Below are 16,512 nucleotides of genomic sequence, written 5' to 3' on the forward strand. Positions count from 1 at the left end.
GGTAATATGTTCAGTTATTATTGTTTCCTCGCAATATCATAACTACAAATAAAATTTGGCGAATCTGAAACAATTTTTTTTTAATCTGGTCAATTTACCTAAACGTAATAAGGTCCCTTTAAATCTAAACACATCAAGATTTCTGTTTAAAGAATAGTATGAATTATGTGATCACCTTTTGCGAGCAGTGGTGAAACAGAATTGTTCTTCTCTATTCAAAAACTTTAAATTAGACCTTCATGAAACTTGGTTGTAATGTCTGTGGGCATAATATCTTATCCAAGTTAAATAACCATCTAGATAGTTTCTAGCAGTTCCAAATTTTGGGTCATTGAATAATAAAAAAATGGCAAATTTACAAACTCTCAAATTGTTATAATAGTATCGTCATCCAACAAAGTAATAATTTTTGTGGGCATGATATCTGTCCCCAACTTGATTAACAGAAAGATCACAACTTTAAATTAAAAAAAAAATTGTAGTGCAAAAAATAGTTGAAACATTTGTTCTTGTCAGAGAAAAATTAGTGGCTTGTCAATGTGTATATACATGATAACTACACATTAAGTCTTTCAGTGCTGGAAACCGAAATTTGAAGGCCTTTGCAAACAGTTTGGATCCAGATGAGACGCCACAAAATGTGGCGTCTCATCAGGATCGAAACTGTTTGCTATTCTGATAGTATTCTTTGAAAAAAATCGAAGAGAATGCTAATTTTAGAAATTCAGCAGACAACATTTTAGCAGACAAAAATTTCCCCAGCATGCAAAGGGTTAATCTCGTTGATTACCTTAAGAAAAGTTTTAAAACCTTTCAGTTGGACTGTGACACCAGCAATGGATGGTTTTACTTGGGAGGTAGTAAATGTTACAAAGTATTCGCGGGGAATAACCGAAGAGCCTATGCCAGGGCAAAAGATATATGTGTGAGGTAAACTGTCATCATGTTGTAAACTGTTATTAAAATACATGATATTTTCACACTGCTTTTGATTTCCTTATGATCATACTAGACATTGCTGATTTAAAACATTATATTTTCGCAGTGATTTTGATTTTCTATTTTCAAAGCTAATGTATTTTTATAGCAGAATATTATTTTTTGCCTCACAAATATTGTGCACTTAGAAGTTAAATAAACGACTTACATTTATCTATGTTTCAGGTACTGTCATAAATTCCATAAGCTGTTTGAGGGCTTATCAAATAGTTACATGCATAAGAGATATATTTTGTGATAAAAGGCAACCTGATTTAACAAGTGAGAAAAAGAAACATAGATTGTGTAATACATGTATAACAACTTGTATCTACCTTACAATTACAGCTATGGATCTCGACTAGCAACAATCAAAGACCAGTTTGAATCTGACAGTCTCGGTAGTAAAGTCAGTCAGCTTGTTCCAGAGAGTGAAAGGCCATTTTATATTGGTATGTGAATACTGACATACAATTTCTTATAATTTAATATAATTTATAAAAAATTTTCTTTGAACTACAGAAACTGATGTATATTTATCAAGCATCAAATGGATCAACAAAGTTGTATTCACAACTTTTATAAGCCTTGTTCTGAGAAAACTTTGCTAAATACATTTGCCTAAAGTGTCGTCCCAGATAAGTCTGTGCAGTTTGCACAGCCTAATCAGGGAAGGCACTTTCCGCCTTAATTTGATTTTTGCTAAGAAGTTACTTCCTCTAAGGGATCTTTTCACGGTTTGGTAAATTGGCAAAATTGAAAAAAAGCTGTTTCAGATTCGCAAATTTTCGTTTTAGTTATGATATTTGTGAGGAAACAGTAATACTGAACATTTACCATGGTCTGATATAGCCAGTATATGCATCTTTTGACGATTTAAAAACCTAAAAATTATAAAGGGTTGCAACGCGAAACGATTGAATAATTTGGAGAGTTCTGTTGTTGTCGTTAAATTGTGTGAAACTACGAAGATTGCTCATATAATGAATAAAATACTTCAACCAAATATGCTTGGCAGAATAGCCGAGCAGACTAATGCGTTTTTACTCCAGGTTACTCCAGGACTCCGGGGGTCACTGGTTCGAGTCCAGCTGCGGCTACTTTTTTTTTCCTTTTTTTAAATTTTATTCTTGATTTTTTACTGGAGCTTTTAAGATCCCATGTTTACATCTATCAATATAAATGACGTATTTCAAAACATGCCAAAAACTGTGAAAAGGCCCCTTTAAAACAAAAAAAGACCATAAAGCAAAATGTGTCTTCCATGATTAGCCTGTGCAGATTTCACAGGCTAATCTAGGAAGGCACTACATTTTAGCTCACCTGAGCACAACATGCTCATGGTGAGCTTTTGTGATCGCCTTTTGTCCGTCGTGCGTCATCCGTTGTCCGTCGTCAACATTTGCCTTGTGAACATTCCAGAGGCCACATTTATTGCCTAATCTTTACGAAACTTGGTCAGAACATTTGTCCTATTGATACCTCAGCTGAGTTCGAAACTGAGTCATGCTGGGTCAAAAACTAGGTCACTAGGTCAAAAAATAGAAAAAACCTTGTGAACACTGTAGAAGTCACATTTGATGCCCAATCTTCATGTAACTTTGTCAATTTTTTTGTCTAAAAGATATGTTGGTTGAGTTAAAAAATGGTTCCGGTCCCTTGAAAAACATGGCCGCCAGGGGGTGAGGCAGTATTCCTTTTATGGCTATAGAGAAACCTTGTGAACACTCTAGAAGTCACAATTTTTGCCCAATCATCATGAAACTCGGTCAAAACATTTGTTTCATTGATATCTCGGACAAGTTAGAAAATGGTCCAGATTGGTGAAAAAACATGGCTGCCAGGGGGCGGGGCAGTTTTTTCTATATGTATATAGTGAAAACATGTGAACACTCTTAAAGTCACATTTTTGGTCCAATCTTAATGAAATTTGGTCAGAACATGTGTTTTCTGGATATGACGGTTGAGTTCGAAAATAGTTCGGATAGGTAAAAAAGCATGCCCGCCAGGGGGGGGGGGTCATTTTCCTTATATTTATATAGGAAAAAAAGCTTGTTAACACTCTAGAAATCACATTTTTTGCCTACGGTAATCATTATAACATCAATTTTATAGATATCTCAGACGAGTTCGAAAATGGTCATTATTGGTGGAAAAACATGGCCGCCAGGGGATGGTGCAGTTTTCTCTATATTTATATAGTGAAAACATGATAAGATAAGGCCTTAAATAAAATTATGTTTTTTCAACTGACATGGCCTAAATAATTAGGGTAGTTAGGTAGGCAAACAATTTTATTTAAAAAAAAAATTTTTTTTTTGAAAATGTTGTACATGGTGCATCTTCTTCTTATTTTTTTGTGTACAACTGTATGTACAATAAATTTGATGACGTATGTAATGCTATATGGCTTTATTTAAATGCTTTTATGAAATAAAAACTTGCTGTTCATTAATTTTGCATTTGTTGCTTTCCTTATTTCTGAGTTTAATGTTGACTTCTGGCAACTGCTTTATAATCCATTTCATGACCAATAAAAGGCATAACTAAAGTCGCAGCAAGCTTGACCCTCAGTGTCTATAGGGATTCAGTGTTGTTATACTTTCTGTTCCTTTGGGATCATGGAGTGAATACTATATTATTTATATTTTAAAATATATTAAATAGCCCAAAAGCCTTGCTAGGGGGACGCGAATGCTGTTGCATGTAACATTATCACCATGAACAGACCCAATGGGTGTGCTATTATATTTCTTGGATGCAGTTTATGCTTCCAAAGGACCACATTTTCAGATTATAGTATGTACTGGTGTCGTGGGGTCTATCTACCATGGCTAGGCTGTCCCCAAATTTCTTTGAGCCAACCAGGTTTTTTGTTTTTCGATGCGTGAAAACTGGTTTTGAAATAATTATATATACATGTACTATCAACTTGTTTATATTTTTTTTAATGACAACAAGGGCATATCACATAACATAATGTAACATACAGTTTTCAATACAGAATTAATCAGTATGGTACTTGTCAAGGTACAAACATAAGTTATTTTATAGATGTACATTTAATAGGGGTATCTATTGTTCCAAATTTGAAATCCTGAAAATTCGGCCAGTGGGCTTGGAACCGCAGCCGCAGGAACCCAACAGGAATAAAGGGCAGATCCCCCACCCCATCCAGAGCCCTTACTTATTGTTCTTTTTTATAGTATTTCCAATTGTATTATCAGGTGATTACAATTTAAAATATTATTAACCAAACACTGTCCGTATCACCGCATGTGTATTCGTCATTCTATTTCTTCTATAAAGAACTTCGAAAATAAATAAATTATAATCGACGAAATATAATGTATCCCAAAACGACAGTCCGAAATATTGTATGCGTTTAGCACATTAAATAAAATGTGCATATTGTTTGACTGCAGACATTGCAAAACCTAGCAGATATACAATTTGGTTGACATATTGCTTTACAATAGCATTTTTTGTGGGTAAAAAACAAGTAAATTATCACCTTTTAATTTCAAAGGATAATCGGCAGAAAGGTGTAACATCGTCAAAATAGAACTAATTATTTAATTATCATCCGTTAATTCAGATCGATAGTTGGGAAAAAGTGTTAAGTAATCAGCTTAGAAATAATTTATTTATTGTTACGCTTCTTTTAATTTGTTAATATTTTAATACAACGTTTGCCATCGGCCGCTATATTGTTGGCAGACGACAAGATCAACAGTGTCTGCGCATGAATTACCCACTGTGTGAGCAAACTCAATGCTGATTGGCCAGCTACCACGTGCGCTTCAATAACAATAAAAATAATATGCGGATAACGTAGAAAGTTTATTGAGCGTCGGCGAAAAATACGCTGTCCGATATTTGTTTGAATTTTGGGCTCAAAAAAAGATTAGGACGGGCGGCAAAAAAGTAGGTAGGGTAGGGCCGCTGGAAACAAACAATTATTTTTTTTACACCTAAGATAAGATAGTTTATTAAAGTCTCCTCATCATGTACCTAGTAAAACATATATAAACATGTGAACAGTCTAGTTGTGATAGGCCATAATGTTAAAGAAATATAACCTGTACATACTTTCTAATTGTTAATTCCATTGTATAAATCTGGGACCTCTTTCATAAAATGTGGTGTACATAAAGACAGTAGTTTGCATGCAATTTAATAAACCTATTGTTTCTATGTCATAAAATAACTGTATATGTACTCATGCACTGTATAGCCTTATGTTTTATCTTTACTGATAAGCCAAGTTAACCTACTGTGTTTTGGTTTATTGATTGAACATCTGATCTTCTAAGATCAATTGGATTGGGAAAATCACTAATCTCAGCAGATAAATGTGCTATAAAACTGTTTCCATTGGCAACCTTTTTATTTGGCATTTTCTAAATTAGAAAGATTCTTTTGATTGAAATAACTTTTGTAAATTGTTATAAATTTTTTACATTTGAGTCACTGGAGTTATCCACTCTCCATAAATTGTGTTCTTTAGATTAAGTTAGACTTATTTTGTAAACTAAATTTTTGAAGCAACTACTAGACTGACAGTAACTAACATTTATATCAGTTTTTTTGACAGATTGTGAACTTCTTTTTATATTCATTAAGGTATTTGCTGTATTTGTTCATTTTTAACGATGCATACTAGATTCTTTAGACTAAAGTTAGTTTATTTTCATTAAAGCTGTTTGGTTTCACTTATAGACTAATTCTTTGAGTGTATTCAGGCGTATCTGACTGGACGCCTTAAGTTAATTGAATAACAACCAGTCAGTGGTGTCATCCGGACCGTAAATACGCGTTCTTTAATTAGACTCAATAAATATTTCGGTATTACATAAGTGCTCACAAAGTTACATAACTTGTAACCGTCCCGTGACCGGTTCACTTGCGTAAGTGAACGAGACCGCACTACCTCAGTTGTTTATAGTGAAAAATTGTGAATACTTTTAGTCACATTTTTAGTTCAATCTGAATGAAACTTGCTGATCTTCACACATGGTGACAATCTTTATGAGCATAATATTTTTTGCTCATGGTGAACTTTTGTGATCACCTTTTGTCAATTGTCTGTCTCCCGTTGTGCGTCATGAATATTTGCCTTGTTAACACTGTAGAGGCCACATTTATTGTTGGATAGAAATGAAACTTTGTGAGAAGATTTGTCCCAATAATGTCTTGGACGAGTTCAAAAATGGTTCCAGTCTGTTGAAAAACATATCCGCCATGGGGCCATTTGTTGTTCATTCTTCATGAAACTTGGTTAGAACATTATTGTGTTTCATTGATATCTTGGGCTGCAAAGAACAGGTCATTTCTTTTTATCACAGGTGAGCGACTTTAGGCCTTTCAGGCCCTCTTGTTTGAATAAGCCCTTTGACCCACAACGTTGCTTATATTCATCAATAGGTCTCAAAAGAGAGCTAAGGGACACCTGTGTGGCCTGCAAAGAGCTCAGATGGAGTGACGGATCAGCAGCCTCAGAGTTGCAGGGTTTCTGGGGAGACAACCAGCCCAACGAGGACCTGGGTGACTGCGTGCACGTGTACAAGAATGAGGAGACCTACGTCTATGATCGACCCTACACCTTCAGCTATGGCAACTGTGACGTTCAGAGGTCATTTGTCTGCGAGAGAATGGCTGCACCTACTGGTGAGATTTGCTTATGTTTGAGATTTGAAGTACAGAGAATTTATACTGTTTACTTTCTTTTGAGTTTAGAACAGAGCAATTAAGTCTGCAGACATGTACCAAATGCAATCAATAATAAGAGTGATATTGTTATCACTGTGTGTGTATCACATTGTCTTTTCAGGTATTCCAAAAATGTTTGCATACAAAATTGCTTATAAATATTCTATAATTTATAGTTCATTCATATTTATAATGTCTGTTTATGCAGGAAGTTTCCACTGTTTCCAAGGAGGTTATGTCAGGCAGAACCAAGTATGTGATGGAAATAGCGACTGCAATGATGCATCTGATGAACTTAATTGCCGTAAGCTATATTTTATCTGCTCATTTCAATAATTATCCCCACGCTTTTCCGTCTGTCTTGGCCACTATCTCCTCCTACACTATAAGCACTAGAACCTTGAAACTTACACACATGGTAGCTATGAGCATATGTGCGACCCTGCACTATTTGTAATTTTGATCTGACCCCTTGGTCAAAAGTTAGGTTGGGGTGGGGCCTGGTCAGAGATTTTCACTCATTTTTTAAGGTTAATTTTACATTAACTTCTTCATTTTTACACCCATTTACTTCAAATTGATACTGAACCTCTCTTATGACAATACGGTCAATTTCAACTATGCATGGCCCCATTACCAACCCTGGGGCGCCCTTCCCACATAGACCACACCCACCTAAAATTGCCTTTTACTATAATTTCTTCATTTCTACACTGATTCACTTCAAATTGATACTGAACCTCTCTTATGACAATACGGTCAATCTCAACTATGCATGGCCCCACTACCAATCCTGGGGCACCCCACCCACATAGACCACACCCAACCAAAATTGCCTTTTACTATAATTTCTTCATTTCTACACTGATTTACTTCAAATTGGTACTGAGCTTCTCTTATGACAAAACGGTCATTCTCAACTATGCATGGCCCCATTACCAACCCTGGGGCGCCCCGCCCACATAGACCACACCCACCCAAAATTGCCTTTTACTATAATTTCTTCATTTCTACACCGATTCACTTCAAATTGGTACTGAACTTCTCTTATGACAATATGGTCATTCTCAACTATGCATGGCCCCATTACCAACCCTGGGGAGCCCTGCCCACATAGACCACACCCACCCAAAATTGCATTTTACTATAATTTCTTCATTTCTACACCAATTCACTTCTAATTGATAATGAACTTTTCTTATGACAATACGGTCAATCTCAGCTATGCATGACCCCATTACCAACCCTGGGGCGCCCCTGGGTCAAACATGCTGCATGGGGATACGCGTAGGCCTCTGCCGCGCCATTTCTAGTTAATTTTGATAAAGTTCCATATGTTTTGCGAGTTGTTTGTATACATAGAATTCATATATTATGTATATTCTTCATTTTGAAATGTAATGATACCAATATCCTAGCTTTTGCCATCTATGTAAGCTCTACATTGCTTGTTGAATAAAATCTACAATTGTTATTTAAATAATGGTGTATTCATATGAAAACTAACTTACAATAAAATTATGTCCGTTTCTCATCTTTTAATTTAACTTCTTGGTAGAAAAATGTCCCTTCAATAATCTTTTCCATGATTTAAAAAATTACCCACTTTGGACCATAGGGCATGGTATATCCAGACCACCTGAGATAATCACATGCACGAACAATATGTTATAAATTTAATATCAATATGCTAATATAACATGAGATCAGAGTGCTTGAGAGTTTTTGTTTTTCCAGCCAGCAGATGTCACTTTTACCATAAAGAGTTGACTGGTGCAAATGGCACTCTGGCTTCATTTGTTTACCGGAATGCACAGACATGCACATGGGCCATTGAGACTGCTGTTGGGACCAATGCATTTGTGGAGGTAATGGCTTGTAATGTCCGGGTACCTTTATTCAAGCTTTTTAATGTAACATGATTAAAATTTATTTTTTTAATCATTATAGCATAAATATGATTGAGGTAATGTTTTAGGCAATGTATATACAAAATATTCTTTGTAGAATGATAATCTTTGCTGTTTCGATGAACAGAATTGAATTGTTGCAATAATATGTTTAATAATCATAATTATATGAAGTTTTGTATCATTTAATGAAAAGTAATAATTTTGAATACATGTAATGAAATATGTTAATCATAAGTTATATTTTTAATTATTGAAACCATAGAATTGAGAATTGTTTGATATAAAATGCAACTAAAATAATACACAAAGTCTAATTGAATATAAAAGGATGATACACAAAAATAAGGTAGTAGTGGAATTCCAGCTGAGGGACTTTACCAGTGAAGAGTCGGCCGACATTGCCACCATATATGTGGGAAGTCTAGACCCAACCAGAGCCACAGTTGTTGGCCAGCTATCAGGCACTGTAGGGACAAGGCAGTTTAGAAGCTTCAACAACCTCATGATTATTGTGTTTTCAACAGACAGCGAGATCACCTTGTCTGGATTCTCTGGCATCTACGGAAGTTGTAAGACTTCATGCTTGTTTGTATATTGCTTGTCATTTTATCATAAATAAGGTTGTTTCAGTTAATCAGAACATTATGCATGATGTTTAGAACGAAATGGGGACAATACATGTATTTTACTGGTAACCATTTAAAATCAATGCATTTTTCATAATTGTTGGCCTTTTCATTTAACAACTTTTAAACAAATCTGTACAATAAAGAGAATTAGTTTTTCTTATTAATAAGTCATTTGATGGCATATTACTAGTTATGCAGTGATAAGTTGCAATACATTGGCAAACTAATTATTAGATTTTTGTTACACCAGAATATATAGTGTGAAACTGTTGAAAGCAGGCGTAACTGCAGGGGCATAAAGTGTGGGGCTAGTGTGTGGATTTGCGTTTATAAAATACTTCCTTCAAATGAAATAATACATACAATTTGAAAGTATTGTCCCTGATCAGCCTGTGTCAACTGCACAGGCTCCTGTTGGACAATATTTTATGCACATGCATAAAGCCAATATTTTCTGTATGGCAGGTCACACAGATATCTAACCCTTTGCATGCTGGGAAATTTGTCGTCTGCTAAAATGTCGTCTGCTGAATTTCTAAAATTAGCATTTTCTTCGAGTTTTTTTCAAAGAATACTATCAGAATAGCAAACAGTTTGGATCCTGATGAGACGCCACGTTCTGTGGTGTCTCATCTGGATCCAAACTGTTTGCAAAGGCCTTCAAATTTCGGTTCCAGCACTGAAAGAGCTAAAATGATTACATTTACAATGTACATGTATTATATTGCAGTGTCGTCAAGCTCTGGGTTGGTGGAGTACCTGACTGCTGATCAGACGCAGAGGACCTTCACTGTGTCCAAGTTCACCATAGCAACCATCACAGGCTTCATGGGACAGAGGGACTATGTGCTGGTAATTAAGACACAGGAACAGTACCAGCTGGGACAGGTTATCACAGTAGAGGTGAGCTGGTGTTTTCGACTTTTCAACTTCCTCATGGAGTAGAAGCGGTATTGGTTGTTGAAATTCTTGTCAAGATTATTATGATTGTGCTTTATCTTTTATGATAGATGCTCTACAGACTAAAGTTTGCTGAATTTTGTTTTCTCGTATTGCTTCAATTTCTGGATTTTTCATGTAAAATGCTGTGAAGTAAGTGTTCTTGATTTAATGCTATCTTTAAGAAAAACAATTAGTCCTAAATCTTTAATTAAGGAATGTTGTGGTAATGTTTGATTAATATTGATATTTGATGTTGAACTCTGATATCAACTGGCTGTGTATACATTATGTTTGTTTATTTAAGCTGTTAGGCACTTTGATTTCCTGTCTTTATCATTGTTGCCCTTTATAATTTTACCATGAATGGATTCTGTTCAACTCAATCGTGATGACAATATCATTATTCCTTATATTGTTACTCTTAGGTGGATGCCTCAAAGGTGATGAATACATATTGTTTACAATATAATGTTACCCATGCATGGATGTTATGTGCTCATTGGTGATAACAACATCATGTTTTCCCTATATTATTACCCAGCATGGATGCCTGCCATCTACTCATTAGTGATAAAAACATCATGGTTTCCCTATATTATTACCCAAAGATGGATGTTTTGTGGTCATTCGTGATAACTACATAATGTTTTCCCAATATTATTACCCATACATGGATGCTTTGTGTTCATTGGTGATAACTACATCATGTTTTCCCTATATTATTACCCATACATGTATGCTTTGTGTTCACTGGTGATAACTACATCATGTTTTCCCTATATTATTACCCATACATGAAGGCCATATACTCATTAGTGATACTTCATGTTTTCCCTATACTATTACCCATACATGAATGCCATATACTCATTGGTGATAACTACATCATGTTTTCCCAATATTATTACCCATACATGGTTGTTCTTTTCTCATTGGTGATACTTCATGTTTTCCCTATATTATTACCCAAACATAAATGCCATATACTCATTGGTGAAACTTCATGTTTTCCCTATTACCCAAACATGAATGCCATATACTCCAGGGTTCGCTAAAACTTGAAAAATCTATCAGTCATTCGGACTGACAGACTTGAAATTTTTGTCAGTCCGAATCAGTTTCTGTCAGTCCCACTGTCCGACTAAACTATAACAGCAAAACACAACGAAAGAGAGTACCTTTTTGATGTTTATTGGTTTTGATCACATTAAAACACAATAAAAACATGTTCAAAGTCGATATAATTAAACAATTATTATATTAATACTAAACCACATATAAACCAAAGGTATTCTTTTAAGACTTCTTTTTTTCAAACTGTTTTTAGCCTGCACAGCTTTACAAATCCGTGTTCTTGAAAAGTTAGGGTGACATCCAATCAAGTTTGACTTAATTGCACACACCCATTCAGACTTCTTTGGATGACTTCAATTTCTGTTTATTAGCCGATTTATCAAGTTCTAAAATAACACCTATTGTTAAAATATTTTCTCTTAGCTGAGGTGGTTGATTTCCAGGTTCAATTAAATGAATGCATCACTCCTATTTCTTGATAGAAAGGCCCATGATAATTACCACCATCCATTCTTGTTGTCTGAAATAACACAAAACATATTGCTACAAACTATCAACAACAAATCAAAACATAAATATCCCTATGTCCGAATTTTAAAATATCCGAAATATAGTACATCGGACGAAAAATCTAATTTTGATTTCAGAAATTGTTGGTGGGTAAATTAAAATATATCCTTCCCAGAAAAATATAATAATGAAACTATTTAACAGAAATGCTCACAAATGCCTGTTGAAACTAGTTTTCATGCGGTTTTTTGTTGTGGAGAAATTAAATGGAACAAATAAAATGGAGGACGCATTTCGTTGCTTTTTTAACAAAGACCGTTGATTTTGAACTCGCATGTGATAGTCAATTCTAATCCAACTTTAGACATCAAAACATCAAAATGAAGGTAAGAAAAAAGGATTTTGACAGAAGTTGAACAAAAAGCATTTACCTTTTATTAATCCAATAGCATATTATACACTTTTAGTGATCTTTTTGAAACCATTTTTCATCCGATTGTGTCGGTCAGTCGGACCGATTATCTTAAATCACTTGTCGGTCCTTAGAAAAATTTGCCGGTCAGGACCGGCGGACCGACGGTTTTGGCGAACCCTGATACTCATTGGTGAAACTTCATGTTTTCCCTATTACCCATACATGAATGCCATATACTCATTGCTGATAGCTACATCATGTTTCCCTTTATTATTACCCATTCATGAATGCCATCTACTTATTGGTGATAAATCCTTTCTCTATAGTTATTGATACCAATTCATGGGTGCTATCAAAATCAATGGTGTATATTGTCACACATAGATGGATGCTTTCCAACTAGTGATGACAACACAATATTTGTCCTATATTGCTATCCATACATGGATGCTATCAAATACAAGTGACAACTTGATAATCTTTTCTGTATTTTTTTCTTATTGTTTCCCATAGGTGGATGCTTTCCAACTGAATGATGGTGACTACATCATGTTTTTTGACGGTGACTCTGCTGCAGACAAGGTGCTTGGAAAGCTTTGCAATACCTGTGATAATTACTTCACCGTCCAATCCACAAAGAACACCATGTCAATACTGTTGCGCACTGGCAGGGATATTGCTTCGAACTCCAACTTCAGGATCAAGTACCAGCAAGGCAAGGAATCCCTGCTTGTATGAGTAGTGAATAGGCAATAAGGATGTTATATTTCCCTATTTTCCAAATTCTTAAAGCTATTTAGTACAAGTAAAATTATTAATTATCTAATACTCTTGGAATATACTATACGGCCTATTTCTATGAAAAAAGAAGAAATACAGGAAACAGCTTTTTAAACTCTTTTTCTTACAGCAGGATAATAATTTTTAAAACATGTTAATTTTTTATTTAACTTTTTGTTACAGGTTGTATTTTTCGAAGTTCAGCTGAATTTGGAAAGCTGTATACTCCGGGATTCGATGGTAGGATCAATTATCCAAACTTTGTCAAATGTGATTGGCACATTGATCTTCCTACAAATAAATCGATTTCCCTATACTTTTCAAGTGAAACACAACTGAATGATGCTGATAAAAACAGAGTCAACAATGGGGATTTTCTGGAGGTATGTATGTGTTTTTGTGTGTGTGTTTGTTTTGCAAATATGCTATACTCTGACACAGGATTGGTAACATCCAGGGCCCAATCTGCCTCTTGTAAAGCTAGCATATAGCTTCAGGTTTGAAAATACAATCATAATATTTGACAAAATATAGGTCAGTAGCAAACATCTGTTTGAAAGTTATTAAATGCTTGTTTGGTTATTAACATTATTATGATCGCTTTTATTGCAAAGATGACATAATGGTACTTTTTATCCCCACATGGAGTGGGAGGCATTCAGAATTGCCTTTGTCCATCTGTCCATCCAAACGTACGTAGGTATGTTAATCTATGCATATACATTCTATAGCTTGAGTTTTTAACTTCTCTTAAATTAAAGTATTGATTGAGCTTAAACTTTCACTGTTGAATAACCTTAATGAACTTTAATGTGTAGATGATAGAAGAACAAAAGAATAAGGGATGCAACAATGTTTGGCAGAATTATAGCCCTTTGTACATGTTTTGAACTCCTCTTCTATGCTTTGGGTGGATCTTACTCTACACATTGTTTTCAAAGCTTAATTTTTGAAAACACTATTATCCTGTTCTTTTTATGCCCCCTTTCGAAGAAAAGGGGGCATATAGTGATCAGACTGTCCGTCTGTCCTTCTTTCTGTCACACTTTGCGTTTAGGTTTCGAAATATGCTCATAACTTCTATGTCCATTGAGATATAACCTTCATATTTGGTATGCATGTGTATATGGACAAGGCCTTTCCATATGCACAAATTATTTTACCCCTGTGACCGTGACCTTGAACTTAGGGTCCGCGTTTAGGTTTCAAAATCTGCGTTTAGGTTTTGTAAAATGCTCATAACTTCTATGTCCCTTGAGATATAACCTTTATATTTGGTATGCATGTTAATATCTTAATATGGACAAGGCCTTTCCATACGCACACAATTTTTTACCCCTGTGACCTTGACCTTGAACTTAGGGTCCGCGTTAAGGTTTTGAAATCTGCGTTTAGGTTTCTAAAAATGCTCTTAACTTCTAAGTCCCTTCAGATAAAGCCTTCATATTTGGTATGCATGTGTATATGGACAAGGCCTTTCCATGCGCACACAAATTTTGACCTCTATGACCTTGACCTTGAACAAAGGGTCTGCGTTTAAGTTTCAAAATCTTCGTTTAGGTTTTGAAAAATGCTCATAACTTCTATGTCCCTTGAGATATAACCTTCATATTTGGTATGCATGTTAATATGGACAAGACCTTTCCATACACACAAAAAATTTTGACCCCTGTGACCTTGACCTTGAACTTAGGGTCTGCGTTTATGTTTCGAAATCTGAGTTTAGGTTTCGAAAAATGCTATAACTTCTATCAAAGCGTTTATAGGGGGCATATGTCATCCTATGGTGAAAGCTCTTATTGTCTTATAAATTGTATAATTTATTATTGTTATTAAAAACATATATATTTTGTATATTCATGTGAAACGTTTAGTTATGTGGCATACAATGTAATGAATAAGAGACAAAGAATCAACCCTAATCCCATCATTCTGTAAGACTCAAATATTGAACAATACTTATTAGTTTGTGCTTATAGCACAAATAAATCTATTAATTCTGTATACAGTAAGTTTTTTACTCAAAAACAACACATTCTTGTATCCCCAGATCTATGACAATGGTATGGCCCTGCACCCTGTCCCAGGGTTCAACACTGCTGCCTTACGAGAAAAAAACCACGTAGCTTCCTCTGGAAAAGTCCATCTGCGACTGATTTCCTCACCTACACGCTCCACCCGGGGTTTCTATGCAACCTGGTCTATTGGTAAGTCGTCAAACAAATTTCATTGCTGTAGTGTACAAAAATGTTTTCGTCAATATTTTGAGTGCATGGCTACAGTTTAAAAGGCACTATTATGATTGTGTATGCCCATACTGAGTGGGAGGCAATCAGACTTGCACTTGTCCGTCCGCCATTCAGTCCATAAGTCTGTAGGTCTGTACGTCCTGCAGCTTGTGTTTCCAACTCATTTTTAGTCCCCTACCGGTTTCACCGGAGGGACTTATGGTTTTGTATCCGTCAGTCTGTCCGTCACACTTTTCTGGATCCTGCGATAACTCTAAAAGTTCTTAATATTTTTTCATGAAACTTGAAATATAAATAGATGGCAATATGGACATTATGCACGTCATTTCATTATGTTCCTATGTCAAAAATTGTGGTTGCTATGGCAACAAATAGACTAGAAATACTGCTGAAAATGGTGTTTTTTCTGGATCCTGCGATAACTCTAAAAGTTCTAAATATTTTTTCATGAAACTTGGAATATGTATAGATGGCAATATGAACATTATGCACGTCGTTTCATTTTGTTCCTACCTCAAAAATTGTGGTTGCTATGGCAACAAATAGACTAGAAATACTGCTGAAAATAGTGTTTTTTATGTCCCCCACTATAGAAGTGGGGGACATATTGTTTTTGCCCTGTCTGTTGTTCCGTTGGTCTGTTGGTCTGTTGGTCTGTTGGTTTGTTTGCGCCAACTTTAACATTTTGCAATAACTTTTGTTATATTGAAGGTAGCAACTTCATATTTGGCATGCATGTGTATCTCATGAAGCTGCACATTTTGAGTGGTGAAAGGTCAAGGTCATCCTTCAAGGTCACTGGTCAAATATATGTGGCCAAAATCGCTCATTTTATGAATACTTTTGCAATATTGAAGATAGCATCTTGATATTTGGCATGCATGTGTATCTCATGGAGCTGCACATTTTGAGTGGTGAAAGGTCAAGGTCATCCTTCAAGGTCAGAGGTCAAATATATGTGGCCAAAATCGTTTATTTTATAAATACTTTTGCAATATTGAAGATAGCAACTTAATATTTGGCATGCATGTGCATCTCATGGAGCTGCACATTTTGAGTGATGAAAGGTCAAGGTCATCCTTCAAGGTCAGAGCTCAAATATATGTGGCCCAAATCACTTATTTTATTAATACTTTTGCAATATTGAAGATATCAACTTGATATTTGGCATGCATGTGTATCTCCATGGAGCTGCACATTTTGAGTGGTGAAAAGTCAAGGTCATCCTTCACAAGGTCAAGGTCATCCTTCAAGGTCAAACGTCATATAGGGGGACATTGTGTTTTACAAACACATCTTGTTCTGGATCC

General features: G+C 35.3%; 1 protein-coding gene and 1 long non-coding RNA gene across 2 annotated transcripts in view; both read left to right on the forward strand.

The window, feature by feature from the left end:
- The first annotated feature begins 816 nt into the window (after positions 1-816).
- On the forward strand, positions 817-6,636 carry LOC127868870 (uncharacterized). The gene is made up of 3 exons (XR_008044283.1): positions 817-930; positions 1,327-1,430; positions 6,406-6,636. It is a non-coding gene; the product is annotated as an uncharacterized LOC127868870 (long non-coding RNA).
- Positions 6,637-6,907: 271 nt separating this feature from the next.
- LOC127870048 (uncharacterized) overlaps positions 6,908-16,512 on the forward strand; it is a 99,476-nt gene continuing 89,871 nt past the window's right edge. Inside the window, exons 1-8 of the mRNA XM_052412708.1 lie at positions 6,908-6,994; positions 8,428-8,558; positions 8,968-9,172; positions 9,963-10,135; positions 10,600-10,614; positions 12,687-12,888; positions 13,137-13,336; positions 15,004-15,160. Coding sequence (XP_052268668.1) covers positions 9,106-9,172; positions 9,963-10,135; positions 10,600-10,614; positions 12,687-12,888; positions 13,137-13,336; positions 15,004-15,160 — 814 coding nt within the window. The 5' untranslated portion in view covers positions 6,908-6,994; positions 8,428-8,558; positions 8,968-9,105. The remainder of the gene's footprint in view (positions 6,995-8,427; positions 8,559-8,967; positions 9,173-9,962; positions 10,136-10,599; positions 10,615-12,686; positions 12,889-13,136; positions 13,337-15,003; positions 15,161-16,512) is intronic.

This window comes from Dreissena polymorpha, chromosome 2 (genome assembly GCF_020536995.1).
Source record: "Dreissena polymorpha isolate Duluth1 chromosome 2, UMN_Dpol_1.0, whole genome shotgun sequence".
NCBI lineage: Eukaryota > Metazoa > Mollusca > Bivalvia > Myida > Dreissenidae > Dreissena > Dreissena polymorpha.